Genomic DNA, 17862 nt, shown 5'->3' on the forward strand with positions numbered 1-17862 from the left:
TTTCCCTCCCCTCCCCTCTCCTCTCCTCTGCTCCTCCCCTTCTTATTTCTTTTATGGTACTGAGACTGGAACCTAGTGGCTCATGCATCTAGGCAAGGACTATGCCACTGAACTACATGCCTACCCTCCACCCCTTTTTTGTTGAGTCTCCCTAGGTTTCCCAGGCTGGCCTTGAACTTGGAATCCTCCTGCCTCTGCTTCCCAGTAGCTTGGATTTCTAGCATTTTCTTATAGTGTCTTTGGCTGTGTTATCAGGGTACTTCTGGACTTAGAGAATGAGTTAGAAATTGTTTCCTCCTCAATTTGAGGGGGAAAGTTTGAAAAGGAATAGTATCAGCTCTTTATATATTTGGTAGTATTCACCAGTAAATCAGTTAGGTCGAGTGCTCTTGTTTATTGAGGAATTTTTGATTACTGATTCAATCTCCTTATTAGTTATAGGTCTATTCAGATTCTCTGTGTAATTTACACTTGGTAGGTTCTATAGTCCTAGGAATTTGACTATTTCATCTAGGATACTGCACTGTATTTATTTCAATTTCCACTTGTCCATTGCTCTTACATTGGAAGATCATTTATTTTTGTATTTTAAGTATATATTTTACAGCTTTCATGTAATCATTTATTAGTCCCAGAAGTTTTTGTTGTTGCTTCAGATTTTCTACTTAATCATGTCATCTGCAAGCAAAGACAGCTTTATTTCTTCTGCCTCCGTCAGTGTACCTGTATATTCCCTTGACTGACTTCATTAGCTAGGACTTAATACCATGTTGAAGAGGAATTGTGAGACAGAACTTCCTTGCCTGTTCCTGATCTTAGTGGGAAAAATTCTAGTGTCTTACCATTAATTACAAAGTTAGCTCTAGAATTTTTTTGCAGACATTCTTTATCAAGTGGAAGAAGTTCCTATTTCTAGTTTGCTAAGTTTTTTTCATAAATGGGTATTCAATTGTTTCTTCAGTTTTTACCTTAGTATTTCAACACTGTTATTGGATACATATACTTTAAAAATTATTGTGTCTTTTGGGAGAACTGACCCCTTTATCATTATAGGGTTACTCATTTGTCTAGTAAATTTATTTTTTTTTAAAGTCTTTTTATCTGAAATTAATATAATCCCACTTTTGGTAAGTGTTTCACACACACACACACACACACACACACATTTATTTATTTCTCCTTAGTACTAGGGATTGAACCCAGGGCCTTTGCACTGAACTACATCCCCAGCCCTTTCATTTTATTCTTTCTTTCTCTCTTTCTATCTATCTATCTATCTGTCTATCTCTCTATCTCTCTGTCTGTGTCTTTTGAGACAGGTCTCGCTCTGTAGTTCAGACTGACTTTGAACTCACTATGTAGCCCACACTGGCCTCCAGCTCTTGGTGATCCTCCTGCCTCAGCCTACCAAGTGCTGGGATTACTCATGAGCCACCATACCTGGCTTGCCTTTATATTTAGGGAAGCTTTTTGGACAAGATTATTGGGGTCTTAAATCTTGATCCATCCTGACAGACTGGTTTGTTTGTTGGCAGTGCTAGAGATTGAACCCAGAACGTCCTGTGTTTGAGGCCTGTGTTCTGCCACTGAGATACACTTGAGCCCAATCTCTGTCTTTTCATTGCTCATGTTTAGACCATGGATGTGCAGAGTGATGATGTGATAAACAGCATTCCTCAGCATCCGTGGAGGATTCATTCCCAGATCCCTTATGCAGTCTCAAGCCCCTTGTGTAAAATGGCCTAGTATCTGCCTGGAACTGTGCAGTCTTCCCATGCGCTTTACATCATCTCTAGGTGACTATGCTACCTGATGCAGTGTCAGTGCCATGGAGGGGACAGCCCCCAGGGAACAATCTGTCACATTGAGTACTTATTCCTTGGAATGGTTTCCATAGGTGGCCCGAGACCTGCAGATGCAGAGCCTCCAGCTCCTGAGGATGCTGAGCTTGGATCGATCCCTACTGTGCCGTTACTACTCTCCACCACCTTGCCACTTCCTGCCCTTCTCCTTTGCTCCTATTTTTGTCTCTTCCTCTTTTTCTACATATTGGGGTTTGAATTGTGTATTTTATATGACACTATTTTTTTTCTGTCTTAGTATGTTAGTTATACTTAAGCGCAGTACTTACCCGAGTTCATAATATGCATTTAGAACCGATTCAGGCCTACACTCGGAGAACACCACCAGTTCAGAGTCCCTCACAGCTAAAGAACCCTCCAGGATGCTCACTCCACTTGGAGATAGGCATAAATATGTCTGCATGAGAAGCCATACAAATGCACACACATAATCACATACACCATTGCTGTTATTCTGAACAAACTCTGTTAGACCAAGAATAAGAAAAGTTTTAATTTTACTTTCATGTGTTCTTTCTTTGATATTCTTCCTTTTCCAAGTTTCTAATCTATATTATTTTCTTTCTCTATAAAAAACTACTTCTAATATTTCTTTTAAGGGAGGCCTACTGGTAGCAAATTCTCTCAATTTTTATTTTCTGAGGAAGTAGTTTTCCTTTACTTTTCAAGTATAATTTCTCAGTACAGAGTTCTAGGCTGCTGGATTTTTCCTCAACCCTTTAAATATTTTTCTCCATCTTCTTCTTGCTCAGCTTCTGAGGAGAAGTCAGATATAATTCCTACCTCTGCTTTTGCAAAGAAGTTTGAGACCAGTCTAGGCCATGTAGGGAAACCCTGTCTCAAACGTAAACAAAACAAAACGAAAAGAGTGCTTTGAATTCCTTCTGCTTCTCATGAAATGAAACTCAGTACACGGTTGGTCAGGAGACCCTAGTCCTTATGAAAGACATTTTCTAAAGAGTTGCCCCAAGTTGCAGGGTTACACAGGCTCATGACTGCCTCACTAGAGACTACAGCTGGTTGTAAAGAATAAGTGGCTCTGAATATAGGGTGCTGGGGCCTGGTGGCCCGCTACCTACTGGCATTGCCCAACACCCCTCTGCAGCAGGCACCGATCCTTGAAAGCCCTTTACCAGGTGTAGACACCAGGTCATTGAAGACGATCTGGACAGCTCCACTTTTCGGGCTAGATGGATCCTGCCTCCCTGGGAGCCACTGGGATCTTAAAGTGTCTTTTTAGTTGCTCGGGAATGGTACTTACTGCCCTGGAAGTTGGCGTTTAGAGGCTGGTGATGCAAGCATGTAGCAAAGACAAGTTTATTTAGATCAGGGTACGCTGGGAGACTGGATGAGTTTCCAAGAGAGGAATCGCGCAGTCAAGAGCAGCACATAGCCTTAGCTAAAAGCCAAGAAGATGCTGGTGCCATGTTCTTGACCCCTAGAATTGTGAGCTACATAAACGTCTTCTTTGTAAATTTCTCAGTCTGACACAGCAACAGAAAGTAGACTACATGAGGAACTGTCCCTCCACACTCCAGAGGCAGTGTCAGGATACAAGACTATAGGTTGGTGAGAGAACACGCCGAATCAGCCCGCTGCAGACAGGCGGGTCTGTGCATGCTCTACCGAGGTCCTGAGTTGCGCGGAAGATACTGAATCACCCTGCTGCAGACAGGCAGCCACCTGGTTCCACAATACAAAGACGCAGAGGACACCAGATCACCAGACCACAGTACGGAGTCCCGCTGCTCCCGGCCCAGAGGTGTAGGGGCTTCTGAGCTGCCATCCCACTGCTTCTGGTCCAGAGGAAGGGGCTTCCCAGCCACCATCCCTCCCGCTGCTCCCAGCCCAGAGGAAGGGGCATCTGGGCCATCATCCCTACTGCCTCTCCTGGCCCCTGTCCCACCTCTCCCAGCTCAGAGAAGGTGATCCTCACGGGTGCCAACAGCACCCCCCCACCCCACCCCCAATTGAAATGAGAAAACACGTAAATAAGTCTCAAAACCAGACTTCCAGATCACCTACAGCAACCCCAAAGGGAAATGAGATGGAACCCTCTGATACTCAACCACCTGGAGCCACTGAACTGGCAACAAAAGGGGATCTGGAAAAAATGAAATCAGAAATAATTTCTCAGATAACAGGAGAAATTGTGCCCCTAGTGCAAGACATGATCAATACATCTAGAGAGGAGCTCAGGAACATGATGGAATCCCAACATAAGAAACAAATGGAATCCATAAAACAGATGCAAATAGATTTCCAGGACATGAAAAACTCCATTGAAAGTCTACACAGCAGAATGAGCCAGTGTGAGGACAGAATTTCAGATATAGAAGATAAGATTGCAATTAGTGACCAGGAAAAGAAAAATTGCTTCAAAATTATAAGGGAACATGAGAAATCAATCCAGCAGCTGCTAGATGATGCAAAAAAGAATAACCTAAGACTGATTGGGCTCAATGAAGAAACAGGAGAGAGTGCAGATGACATAAAAAATCTCTTCACAGAAATAATGGCAGAAAACTTCCCAAACAGGGGAAAAGAGCTTGACATACAGATAAGTGAGGCATATAGGACTCCAAATAGCCTTGATCAAAACAAAATCTACACATAGGCATATAATTGTTAAGATTCCAGAAACACAACAGAAGAACAAAGTTCTCCAAGCAGTCAGAGAAAAGAAACAAATCACATAAAAAGGAAAGCCCATCAGAATCACAGCAGACTTCTCAACACAAACCATGAAGGCAAGAAGATCTTGGAGTGACATATTCCAAGCCCTAAAAGAAAACAGCCTCCAACCCAGATTGATGTACCCTGCAAAACCCTCTTTCAAAATGGATGGGGAAATAAGATACTTTCATGACAAAGAGCACCTTAGGAACTTTGTGAATACCAAACCAGCACTCCAAAGAATTTTACACAATATCCTAGGAACAGAGATTGAGGATCACAACCCCAGCAAGAAAAGCAGAATGAACCCATCTGGCATGACAAGAAATTCAATGGAAAGGGGGAGAACCCAACAAAAAGAAAAAGTCATGGCAAAGACAAGTCAATACGTTTCAGTTATAACCATCAATGTTAATGGTCTCAATTCACCAATCAAAAATAGACTGGCAGAATGGGTCAAGAAGCAAAATCCAACAATATGCTGCATACAAGAAACACATGTAATTCAAAAGGAAACTCATAGACTGAAAGTTAAAGGGTGGAAAACAATACTCCATGCAACAGGAACCCGAAAAACAGCAGGAGTAGCTATCCTCTTTGCAGATCAAGTAGATTTCACACCAACACTGATTAAGAGAGACAAAGAGGGACACTACATCCTTGTAAAGGGAAGAATCCAAGAGGAAGAGATGACCATCATAAATATCTATGCACCAAACACTAGTGCGCCCAACTATATAAAACAAATACTAACGGACATGAAAAGTCATATATGCACTAATACAATTGTAGTGGGGGACCTCAACACCCCACTGTCACAGGTAGATCAACTAGACTAAAAATATGTAATGAAAAACTAGAACTCAATTGAACTCTTGAACAAATGAACTTAACATGTTTACAGAGTGTTCCACCCCACAAAATCAGAATACACATTCTTCTCAGCTGCACATGGGTCATTCTCCAAAATAGACCACATACTCACACATAGAACATGTTTAAATAGGTGCAAAGGAATTGAAGTTATCCCCTGTATATTATCAGACCATAGTGCAATGAAATTGGAGATCCATAGCAAAAGAAACTCAAAAAAATTCATAAACACGTGGAAATTGAACAACACATTTCTGAATAACCAATGGGTCACAGAGGAAATTAAAGAAGAAATCAGACAGTTCCTTCAATTAAATGACAATGACAATACAACATATTGGAATCTATGGGACACAATGAAAGCAGTCTTACGAGGGAAATTCATAGCAGTGAATACACATATTAGGAAAACAGAACGAGCCCAATTAAACAATCTGATGCTGAACCTCAAGCTTCTAGAAAAAGAAGAGCAGGACAACCCCAAAGCTCATAAAAGGGAAGAAATTGTAAAGATCACAGGAGAAATCAATGCAATGGAGACTAAGAGAAAAATACAAAAAATCAATGAAGCCAAGAGTTGGTTCTTCAAAAGAATCAACAAAATTGACAAACCTTTAGCCAACCTTGCCAGAAAAAGGAAAGAAAAGGCCCAAATCCATGCAATTAGGAATGAAAAGGGTGAAACTACAACAGACCCAGCAGAAATCCAGATGATCATCAATACCTACTTTCAGAACCTATACGCCAATAAGATGGACAACACAAAAGAAATGGACAGATTCCTAGATACATATGAATTACCAAAGTTGAATGAAGAAGACCTAAAAATTCTGAACAACCCAATATCAACCAATGAAATTGAAAATGTAATTAAAAACTTATCACCTAAGAAAAGCCCAGGCCCTGATGGCTTCACTGCTGAATTCTACAAGACATTTAGAGAGGAACTGCTGCCGCTACTGTTTAAACTCTTCAATGAAATTGGAAGGGAAGCAATACTCCCAAATTCATTCCTGGAAGCAAGCATCACCTTCATCCCCAAAGCAGAGAAAGACCCAACTGAAAAAGAGAACTATAGGCCTATCTCACTAATGAACATAGATGCAAAAATCCTTAATAAGATATTGGCAAACAGAATGCAGAAGATCATCAAGAAGATCATACACCCTGATCAAGTGGGATTCATCCCAGGGATGCAGGGATGGTTCAATATATGCAAATCAATCAATGTAATACACTATATCAATAGAGCCAAGGACAAAAACCATATGATTATCTCCATAGATGCAGAAAAAGCATTTGACAAAATCCAACATGCATTTATGATAAAAACCCTACAAAAAATTGAAATAGATGGTCTCTACCTCAAACTGATAGAAGCCATCTATGAAAAACCAACAGCCAATATCATACTAAATGGTCAAAAACTGAAGTCCTTCACACTCAAATCAGGAACAAGACAAGGATGTCCACTATCACCACTCTTGTTCAATATAGTTCTGGAAACATTAGCCACGGCAATTAGACAAGAGAAAGAAATAAAAGGAATAAAGATAGGAAATGAAGAAGTCAAATTGTCATTATTTGCAGATGACATGATACTCTATATAGAAGACCCCAAGAACTCCACCAAAAGTCTTCTAGACTTAATAACCAAAATCAGTCAAGTAGCTTGTTACAAGGTCAACACACAAAAGTCAATAACTTTCCTCTATACGAATAACAGACTCACTGAGAGAGAAATAGGGCAAATAATTCCTTTCACAATAGCATCCAAAAAACTGAAATACCTAGGAATCAACCTAATGAAAGAAATCAAAGACCTCTTGTCTGAAAACTATGGCACTCTGAAAAGAGAGATTGAAGATGACATCAGAAAATGGACAGACATCCCCTGCTCCTGGGTAGGAAGGATTAATATAGTGAAAATGGCCATACTTCCAAAACTGCTATATAGATTTAATGCAATTCCAATTGAGATCCCAGCAGCATACTTCATGGACCTTGAGAAAACAATCTAAAAATTCATTTGGAGCAAGAAGAGACCTAGAATAGCAAAAGCAATTCTAGGTAACAGAGACATGGCAGGGGATATCACAATCCCCAACCTGCAACTCTACTACAAAGCTACTGTGATAAAAACAGCATGGTACTGGCAAAGAAACAGACCTGAGGACAAGTGGAACAGATTAGAAGATTCAGAAACAACGCCAGACACACTCAGTCATCTCATTTTCGATAAAGGAGCCAAACACCCTCACTGGAGGAAAGATAGCCTCTTCAATAAATGGTGCTGGAAAAATTGGGCTTCAACTTGCCAAAGATTAAAACCAGACCTATATCTCTTGCCATGCACTAAACTAAAATCAAAATGGATTAAAGATCTAAATATTAAAATAGAAACTCTGAACCAGTTGGAACAGAGGTTAGGTAGAACCCTTGAAGACATCGGTGTAGGAAAAGATTTTATGAACAAAACCTCAGTTGCCCGTGAACTAGCACAAACAATCAACAAGTGGGATCTCTTCTTATTAAAAGGCTTCTGCAAAGGAAGAGAAACCACCAGCAGTGTGAAGAGACAACCCACAATGTGGGAAAAAATCCTTACCTTCTCTTCCTCAGACAAAGGTCTACTATCTCGAATCTATAAAGAACTTAAAAAGATCAGACCTCTCAAATTTAAAGACCCAATCTGTAAATGGGCATCTGAAATGAACAGACATTTCTCAGACAAAGAAGTAGAAATAGCAAATAAATACATGAAAAAATGTTCAACATCACTGGTCATTCAAGAGATGCCAATGAAAACAAGGCTGAGTTTCCACTTCACTCCAGAAAGAATAGCTGTTATCATGAAGTCAACCAATAACAAATGCTGGCAGGGCTATGGGGAAAGAGGAACCCTGCTTCAACTGCTGGTGGGAGTGTAGACTGGTGCAAGCACTGTGGAAATCAGTATGGAGACACCTCAAAGAACTAGGACTGGAAGTCCCATTTGACCCCGCTATTCCACTGCTGGGGATCTTCCCCAAAGAATTAAAAGAATCATACCACAGTGATATATGTGCACCCATGTTCATAGCAGCACAGTTTATAATAGCTAAAACTTGGAAACAGCCCAAATGCCCCTCAACTGGAGACTGGATAAAGAAAATGTGTTTTTTTAATAAAATGGAGTACTACTCAGCCATAAAAAATGAGAAATTAGAGACATTTATAACTAAGTGGATGCACATTGAGGCAATACTCTTAAGTGAAATAAATAGGACACACATGTGTAAATACCAAATAGTTTCTCTGGTGTTAGAAACTGAAAGTGTAAATAAGGACTAAATTTATAATAGGTCATGTGAAATAGGAAGAAAAGGGGCAAAGGGGAAGGAAGTGGGAGGGCTAGGGGAAAGGATAGAAGGGAATGGGATTAATATGAGAAAATGGAAAAATAGGAACAAAATCTTTGTAAATAGGGAGGACTGGAGGGGTTGAAGGGAGGGCTGGGCAAGGGTGAAAAATAAGAACCAAGAGAGACTATGTAAAGGTGCAAATTTCCAATGATGAATGTCATTATATTGTATGCCTAAAATGTACCAATGATTAGAATGAATAATCGATAATGTAAAATAGGAAGAAAAGGTCCAAAGGTGTGGGGTAGTGGGAGGGGCAGGGGAAAGGAAAGAAGGGAAAGGAAAAATGATGAGAAATGGAAAAAATGGAAATAAAGTCTTTGTAAATAGGGAAGGGTGGAGGGCATGAAGGGAGGGCTAGGAATGGGGAAAAAAATAAGAACCAACATGCATTATATAAAGGTACAATTCCCAATGAGAAATGTAATTGTGTTGTATACCTACAATGTACCAATAAAAGAATTTAATTAAAAAAAAAAAATAAGCAGTTGGATCAGGAATTTAGCTCAGTGGTTCCACCGCCTGCCTCACAAGTGCAACGTCCCGAGTTCAATCCCCGATGCCAAAAAAAAAAAGAATTAATTAATTTTAAAAAAGCAATTAGCAGGAAGTTTCCACAAGAGAGGTAGCCTCCTTGGCTTCACACAAGGAAAACTGGATCTGGAAGGGATCCTTATCTTTTTAACAAGAGTGAGTTGTGCTTCTTTATTTAACCAGCTCTACCAGTACCTTTAGGGTACATATAACCTTCCATGGTATATGTGTGTGTTACACAGTATGTGGTCAGGACTGTCCATTATTTAAGAGGTGTGGGATATTTGTAGACTGACAAGATTATTGCTCAGATTCATTGACCTGAATCTTTTTGTTTCTTTCTTTTAGATAGTTTAAACACATTTTCCCTTTAAGAAGATTAAACTGTTTATTGGTGGGGGTGTGAGGATCCTCATACCTTTTATAAGTTGTTATTCTCATAACAGATTAACTTCACTGCACAAGAAGAGAATTCAGGAAAAATCTTGCATGGTTAAATAAGGCCCTAGAGGATTAAGTTTTTCCACACAGTTTTCAGCTAGTGCTATTCAGAATGCTTCAGGATTAAACTTTCTGTATGTCCTAATTACAGGGGAAGGGAAGCCTTTTCTTCATCTTGCCCTCTATTAGATTCTCCACTCTCAGATTTGTGGCACTACAAAATTGTGGCATAGTGAAACATGGGCTTAAAGGCTGGAAGTATAAGATGCAGCAAAGTATCATGTCAGGAATTAATCCAAGTTTTGCTCATTTTTCGCTTGTTTTATTTTGTTTTTTTCCTTTTATCTCACTGGACTCCTGGCACAAAGTAGCTGTTTACCAAATCTAGGGGTATACTGAGAAATAAGTGACTATTAAGCACAAGTATTTACCATTTCAAAAAAGGCGTTTAATTTCCATATACATTCTTCCTGAGATAACATTCTGGTTTATAAGGAATGTTGTTATTACTGAGGGTTGACTTATCAAATGCCTTTTTATCCAGGCGGTGGGCTGTCAGATTAATTTCCTTGGCTGATCAGCCTAAGATTTGCCTTTGCTCAGCCTCTGCTCCAGCAGCTCTGCCAGGCACCCCGCTCTGCTCCCACTGGCCTGTAGGTTGCCTTCCTTCCCGCCCGGGCCCCTGCTCAGTCCCTGTGTGAGTGCTGGCTGGCCTCAGTTTCCCTGACCTTGCCTGTCTTACCTAGCCTGCCAGTCCCCAGGTCTGAGCTGAGGTGCGTTTTAAGCTCTTCTCTTCGGCACTTCTCTGTCCTGCGCAGGGCCTCAGGCTGTGCAGCACTGTTTCTGTGCTTCCTCCCCGCCTTCTTCCTCACCCCTCACCCCACACACCATGGTCCTGGCCATCCCCACTCCACCCACAGTCTATAGCCCACCCCACCCCTCTCTGGTGGCGCTGAACTCTGAGCACCTCTGTGCCCCAGGTCCTACTCCTAGCTTCTCAGTAGCAGAGTTGCTTGTCCTTGCCTCTGCACTGCCTGTCCCTTGGAGAGAGCTATCTCTACTTTGTAGCCATTTTATCAGGGGCTTAGGAGTCTTCCTTTGCCTCTTCTGAGCCCTTTAAACTCAGTAAATTAAGATCTTAATGTTATTTAAATAAAGTAATATATGTACATGGTTTTAATAAATTCAAGTAGCGAAGGTTGAGTACCCCTTATCTGAAGTGCTTGAGAATGTGTGTTTCATATTTTGGAAATTTTTAGGTTTGGGAATATTTGCATATACATAATGAGAAATCTTGTGGATGGGACCCAAGTCTAAACACAAAATTCATTTCTACTTTATGTACATCTTATATCCTTAGCATGAATGTAATTTTCTCCAGTACATTAATATGCCTGTGTTTTGACTGCAACACAGCACATGAAAGTCAGGTGCAGAATCCAGGTCAGGTGGGAATTGTAGGGTCACGTCTGCACTCAGTTTCAGATTTTGAAGCATTGCATTGTAGATGTTCAGATTGGAGACACTGGACTTGTAGAATAAGAGTATATAAAGGCAGATCTACTTCTGCCAATTTGTGTATGTGTATTCTTCCAGGGATGTCAGATCTAGAAACAAGCATGTATGTATCTACATTCCCCCTGCCTTCATTTCTTCCATCCACATTATTTTTAAACACAGATTTTATGCACACAGTCCTGGTTATTACTTTTTAATATATAACTGTGTCTTGGAAGTAAAATTTTATCAGAATTATAGTGCTACCTCATTGTTTTAATGGATATAGAATTGGTTATAAATATACCATTGCATTAGAGGCTTTCCTGTTGGTGGATGTTTGCAATACCTGACACCCACAACTTAAAAGGAAGAGTGTTCTAATTTGGCTCACAGTATCAGAGGATTCAATCATATTCAGCTGGCTCCCAGCCAGAAACATAATGGAGAAAAGGTGTGGTGAAGCAAAAATACTTAGTTCATGGTGGTCAGGAAGCAGAACAGGGGAGCAATGCCAGAGAGGACAGGGAAAGGGACCAGACATAGACCCTAAGGTTGCACCTCTGTGACCCACCTAGACACACAGAGGTACACTCCACCAGTCACCTGAGTTGATCCCCAAGTCAAGTTGACACTCCATCCTAACCAGACATCCCATCTCTTGTCAACTTCATACCCAAGTGCATCTCCTTGAACCATACTTAATCTCCAAATAAAGCAAAGAGCAAGTTCATAATTCTACCTAATGTGGTACAACTATTCAGTGTAACTAAAAATGTAATAATTCCTTCCCCCAAGGTCTCAACAGTTCCAGCATTGCTCAGAAGGCCAAGTCAGAGTCTCTTCTGAGATTCAAAGCAAACTCTTAGCTGTAAACCCCTGTTAAATTCAAAAGCAAGTTCTGTAATTCTAAGATATAATAGTATAGGTTAAATATTCCTAATCCAAAAGGAAGGAGTACAAGGATAGAAAAGAATTGAGTCAAACCAAGACCAAAATCTAGTAGGGCAAACATTAAGACCTGTACCTTCATACTTGGCATCTGAAGCACACAGTGATAAAATGAGAGCTCCAAAGGACATGGGAAGCCCTACCCCTGTGGCCTTGCTGGTTTATACAGCCTCTCTCAGGCTGCATCTTTCCTTGGCAGATTTTCCATGTTCCTTGCTTCCCCAACTTCATGAGGTCTTCACTGCACCTTTGGCTTCATTCCCATAGCTTCACTCACTGCTCTCTCAGGCCCTCCATACCTGGCCTCCCAGGCCTTCCTTTGAAGTGTGAGTGGAAGCTTCCTTGACCCCATAACTCTTGCATTCTGCATGCTGATAAAAACCAGTATTATATAGCATCCCCAAGGTCTACTGTCAGTGAGAACAGTAGCCAGGCCCCTTTGGACCAGGGCTGCAGCAGCCTTTGAGTGTCTATATGGTTGAGTATGGTGAAATGAAGCCTGGGTAACCAATTCTCTAGGCAGCCTTTCAGGAGCAGGGGTGCCAGGGACTCTCTTCTCAGATGAATGGTTATACTTCTGCACTTTCAAGCCTGCTTTAGGTGGTGTCTTGCTAATTTGGGAGATACCCCCTCAAGGCATTTTTCTTTTTGTACCTGTGTAAAGTACAGTATTTTATTTCTTTTTAATGGTGCTAATCTCTTGCCGCCACACCTCCTTTGGCCCCAGCTTGACAAATGGTTCCTTCTGGACCAAAATTTATGTTTTTCAAAATTTTTTGCTCTGCTTTTAGGCCCCAGGTCTAAATCTAGCTAGAAGAAGCCAGCTGTACCCATGCCACAGCCTGAATGTTGGGCTGTCTTGAAAGTTTCTCTATCAGATTAAATAGTCCATTGCCCTTTATCTCAATCTCTTGCAAAGTCTCAGGACATGGGTAAAATGTAGGAAAATTTTCTGTCAGAGCATAACACACATGACCTCTAGTCTAACTGCCAATGGAGTCTTCATTCCCAACTGAAACTTCTCATGCCTGGCTTTTACTGTCTGCATTCCTATCAGCATTCTGGTCTTCTGAGCTCCAACCAGAATACTGTCATCAGCCTCTGTTTACAGCAGTATGGGACTTCTCTAACCCGCATCTCCAGACCTTTCCAAACTCCTCTCATAAGCCAGTTCTAACGGGTTCTAAAATACACGGTCAGGTGTAGTCACAGCAGAGACCCCACTTCTCTGGTACCAGTTTTCTGTAATAGCTTTCTTAGGACTGGACACATACTCAGCACCCACAATTTAAAGGAGGGGAGATTTAATTTGGCTCATGGTTTCAAGAAATGCAGTCCATGGTTGACTGGCTCCAATGCAGAAACATCTCAACCAGAAGTGTCTTCCTCCAATCTCTTGGGTGGATCCGCAAGCTAATTAAATTAATGCTCTACCCTAACTGCCACAGCCATAATTAATGTACTACTAAAGGATAATTATTCCCAATCTTTTTTTTGCTGCAAATAATGTTTCACTGAGCATTCTTACATCGGTTTTTGTGCCCATATCTGTGTAGAAAGTCTTAGAAGTAGAGCTGCTGGATTGAAGGGTTCATGCATTTTCATTTTCCAGAAGAAATTTTTTTTTAAAAATTTTTATGTCTTGCTAGGTGTGGTGGCACACACCTGTAATCCCAGCACTCAGGAGGCTGAGGCAGCCTTGGCTACATAGTAAGTTTAAGGCTGGCCTGAACTACACAGCAAGACCTTGTCTCAAAAAAAAAAAAAAAAAAAAACCAACCAAACAACAAAAAAACCTGTGTCTTATGTTATTGCCTCTCCCATCTCTGTTCATGTGCCATTGATTTCTTGGGTTTGTCTTCAGTGTCTGCTATCTTTTTAAAATATTTATTCTTTTACCTATTTTTTCCAAGTTGTAGTTTACTGTTTGCTTTCTTGTTTACAGTTCCTATCATCATTAATCCCTAAATGTGACCATCATTTTTATTTGCTTCTAAGAACTCTTTATTTTTCTCATATTTTAATTTTTTCAAAACTACTGGCCTTGTACTTTCTATTCTTTTATGGAAGAATAGCATATATACAGAAAAGTGCACAAATCTTAAGTGTTCACCTTGATGAATTCTCAGAATATGCACCTTATGTAGCCAATACCCAGATAATGAAGCAAATATTACTGGCATCTTGAACATCCCTTGTGCCCTCTTCTAGTTATAATCTCTCCACAGGTCACTGATGTCTTGAGTCCTAACACCATAGATTCATTTCACCTGGTTGTTTTTACCTTTATATAGATGTCAAACAATGCATTCTGCTTCTCTCTTCTCCTATGCAACATTGTTGAAAGAGTGTAGATGTTGTTCCTAGTACTATGTAACAGTGTCAGTGAACTGGCATGCATGCCACAGCTGGCTGTGCCATCACTGTTACATAGTATTCTGTTGCATGAATATAACACAATACACCTATTCACTGTACTGCTGACGGAAATTTAAGTGGCTTCTAATCTTGGGTTATCACAAATAGCGTTACTATGAGTTGATGTGCTGTGCTTGTGTTGGTCTTCTGGTGCACATATGCACACAGTTTTGTTGTTGGGTGTATATCTAAGAGTAGAATCGCAGGATCATGGGGCACATAAATGTTAAAATTATAAAATGATGTTCTCATTTTGTGTTTTCATGAAAGTCCTGATTCTATATCCTTGGTGTTTCTGTCTTTTTAATTTTAGACTTTTGGGAAGATTCAAAGTGGTACAGTTAAGTCCCCAACTTACATTGAGGTTGCAGACTTTCACAAACACAAATGGACCTCGCATTACAAACATTCATAAATGCAAAGAAATCACAGAAATAGCTCACATGTATCCCAGACATTGTCACAGTTGTGCTACTGTGTGCTTTTTGTACAGTGTGGTAGTGTACATTGTACAGTGTGGTAGTGTACATTGTTCAGTCAGTCCGGGAAGAGAAGCAGTGGTGACTGCTAGGAAGCGTAAAGGAATAATCATGGAAACAAAAGTGAAAATATAGTATAACATTCACTTTGTCAGGTGATTGAATTGACTTATGAATGTTCTTCCGGAATGGATCTCATTCTTAAGACAGGGACTTACTATATTTCATTGTGGTTTTAGTTTTAGTTTTCGTTTATCTGATTATTTGTGACATTGAGCAATTTTCATTTGTTTTTTGACCCTTTGGATAATGTAAAGTGCCTGTTGACATTTATTTTTCCATTTAAAAAATTATTTTTTAAAAACGTCTGGCTAGCTGGTGTGTCATGTTTGTAACAAAAACCTTTTATCCTTCCCTTGCCCTTCTTTTGCATTTTATCTTGGCTCATCCCTTACCTGCTGTTTCTTTTCTAACAAGGGAGCTTCAGAACCAATAACCTCAACTCTTCCAGAATTGTTAGTGAATTTGCATGGAACTTACTTTATTTGGGAAAAATTGGCATCTAAATTGGAAGATGATATTGTTGTTTCTAAGAAGGAGGAGGGGAGAAGGAGGGGGGGAGGAGGGGAAGAAGGAGGGGGAAGAGGAAGAAGAATACTGAAGTTTCCCAGTTTTTTACTTAGCAGATTGCATTATTATACTTAATTCTAATTTTAGTTCCTTTTTTGACAAATACTTATTAGAAATGAAAATCTTTCAGTGTTCATTTAAAATCTGCAGCTTCCTTTCTAAGAATACAAATATTTTACAGGTACTTGATCAATATGAACAAGAAGGATTTAATTTCCTGGCAAAGGTGTTTAACTCTTCACATTCCTTCTTAGAAGACCTGACCGGCCTCACATTGCTGCATCAGGAGACCCAGGCTGCTGAGGTAAGAACACAGCAAGCTCTTGCTGAGGGCTGAGGGCTGAAACCTACTTGGTATTCGTCCTTATGGAAAAAGGATGCACTTAATGTTGACCTTTTTTCTGAGAGCACAAATCACTAAAGAAGTCTGCTGGTTACTGCAGAAGAGAGCTTTCAGCATTCCCTGGACACGGATGTGTGTAGGTTGCTGTCCTTCAGCTGCCCCAGGCTCAGGTGCGCTGCTAGAGGAAGTGCAGGTGACTGGCTCTTGTGCACTTGTCCTTGCTGAAGCCGGGTGTGAGTGTGGCCATTGGAGAGCTGGCTCTGATCTCCGCATCACATGCCCGGCACAGCAGGCACTGGGCGCTTCTTGTGCTCTTCAGTAACTGCGCTTGGCTTGCATCTCACAGTTTGCTCGGTCTTTTTGAGCACTGAACTCAACCAGGGGAGGGCTGCCCCAGTCACACCTGGGGAGAGCTGGCATTGTTTCTCAGAATATTTTAGAGATCTTCATTTCCTGGATCACAGCATCATTTTTCCCAAAAAAAACACTGAGTTTAAAACATAGCTTGTCATTTGGCTTTCCCACATGCTCACTTTCTTGGAAAAGGGGATGGTGTTCATGGTGGTGGAGCTGTCGGGTTGGTGGGCAAAATGTATGATTCCCCTCAAACTGGGTAGTGAGAGCAAGTGAGGTTGACATCTCATAAGTCAGCTTTTTTTCCTTCTCGTCACTTGGGTAAAGAAGCAGTTGGGTGAGATTCGCCCTCATGTTTCCGCAAGCCACTTAAGGAAAACCTTGGCTTCTGCATCCTACAGCAGGGCCATTGGTCACTCCCTTCCTCAGGAACACCCGGCGTGCTGTGCAGTCAAGATGTTGAATTAGTTCTCAGTGGACCCTTGACTTAAGCACTCAATTTGTTCCTGAGCGCTAGTTGTAACTCAAGTTGGTCAATTGCCTTCAAAGTCTCTCTCCTGTATAATTTTAGGCCACACTTTCTTCCAGGTGGATCTCAGTGTCCTTAGAGATTGGCCTGGGATTTCTCAGTTAACCCCACATAGGATCTAGTGTTGTAATGTTCCTTCCAGAACTCTTTAGGGTTAAATCTGTATCTAAGATACAAGTGGCTGGCATTCGTTACAACTCAAGACTTTGGTCGTAAGTTAAAACTAAAATTCTGATTGTAATCCAAGTTGTTCATATGTCAAGGCAGTCGTAACTTTAGGATCCACTGTAACTTTTCATTAGTCAAGATTTGAATTGTAAAAATGTCAATAGATATGTAAACATTTGAACTAGATGGCTATATGTGACCATGCTGTATCCCTTTTCTAGAGCGGTGCTGAAGTGCAAACATAGGGCTTCATGTGTTCTAGACAGGTGCCCTGAGTAGACATAAAAAAAAATTACTGAGCATCTTTTGAAAACCTGGTGCTGGACACTGTGTTGGTAACTGAACTCAGGATCAGTAACTCATGAGACACTGACTGTGGGCTTAGTCCAGTGTGAGAAGCAGAGATGTAAAAGTGGGTGCTGATGTCACTAAGAACATTTGTCCTTATGTATCAAGTGCTGAGAGGCGGTCACTTCTGTCCAGGGACAGGACAGCAAGGAAAACTCCAGGGAGAGAATAAGAGCTGCCCTCAGTTAAAGGTTGTGTAGGCTGTTTAAAAATCAGAGTTGGATGTGGGCAGGACCAGAGGCCTGGGGCCTTCTTGGCTGATCAGGCCTCCAAGGCTGAGTCATCTCTGTGTCTCACAGACTCATGAAGCCAGAATTGCCTGAAATCAAGATGTTTATTAAGTCTTGGCTTTATT

The 17862-nt window shown here is 40.8% G+C and overlaps 1 protein-coding gene across 1 annotated transcript in view; it reads left to right on the forward strand.

Annotated features, from left to right (window-relative positions):
• Atg7 (autophagy related 7) overlaps window positions 1-17862 on the forward strand; it is a 247482-nt gene that overhangs the window by 135353 nt on the left and 94267 nt on the right. The window contains 1 exon segment of the mRNA XM_087207180.1: window positions 15947-16080. Coding sequence (XP_087063306.1) covers window positions 15947-16080 — 134 coding nt within the window.

The sequence above is a fragment of the Heterocephalus glaber genome, unplaced genomic scaffold (genome assembly GCF_053883595.1).
Source record: "Heterocephalus glaber isolate CG9 unplaced genomic scaffold, H.glaber_assembly_v1.0 deba00000768, whole genome shotgun sequence".
Classification (NCBI taxonomy): Eukaryota; Metazoa; Chordata; class Mammalia; order Rodentia; family Bathyergidae; genus Heterocephalus; species Heterocephalus glaber.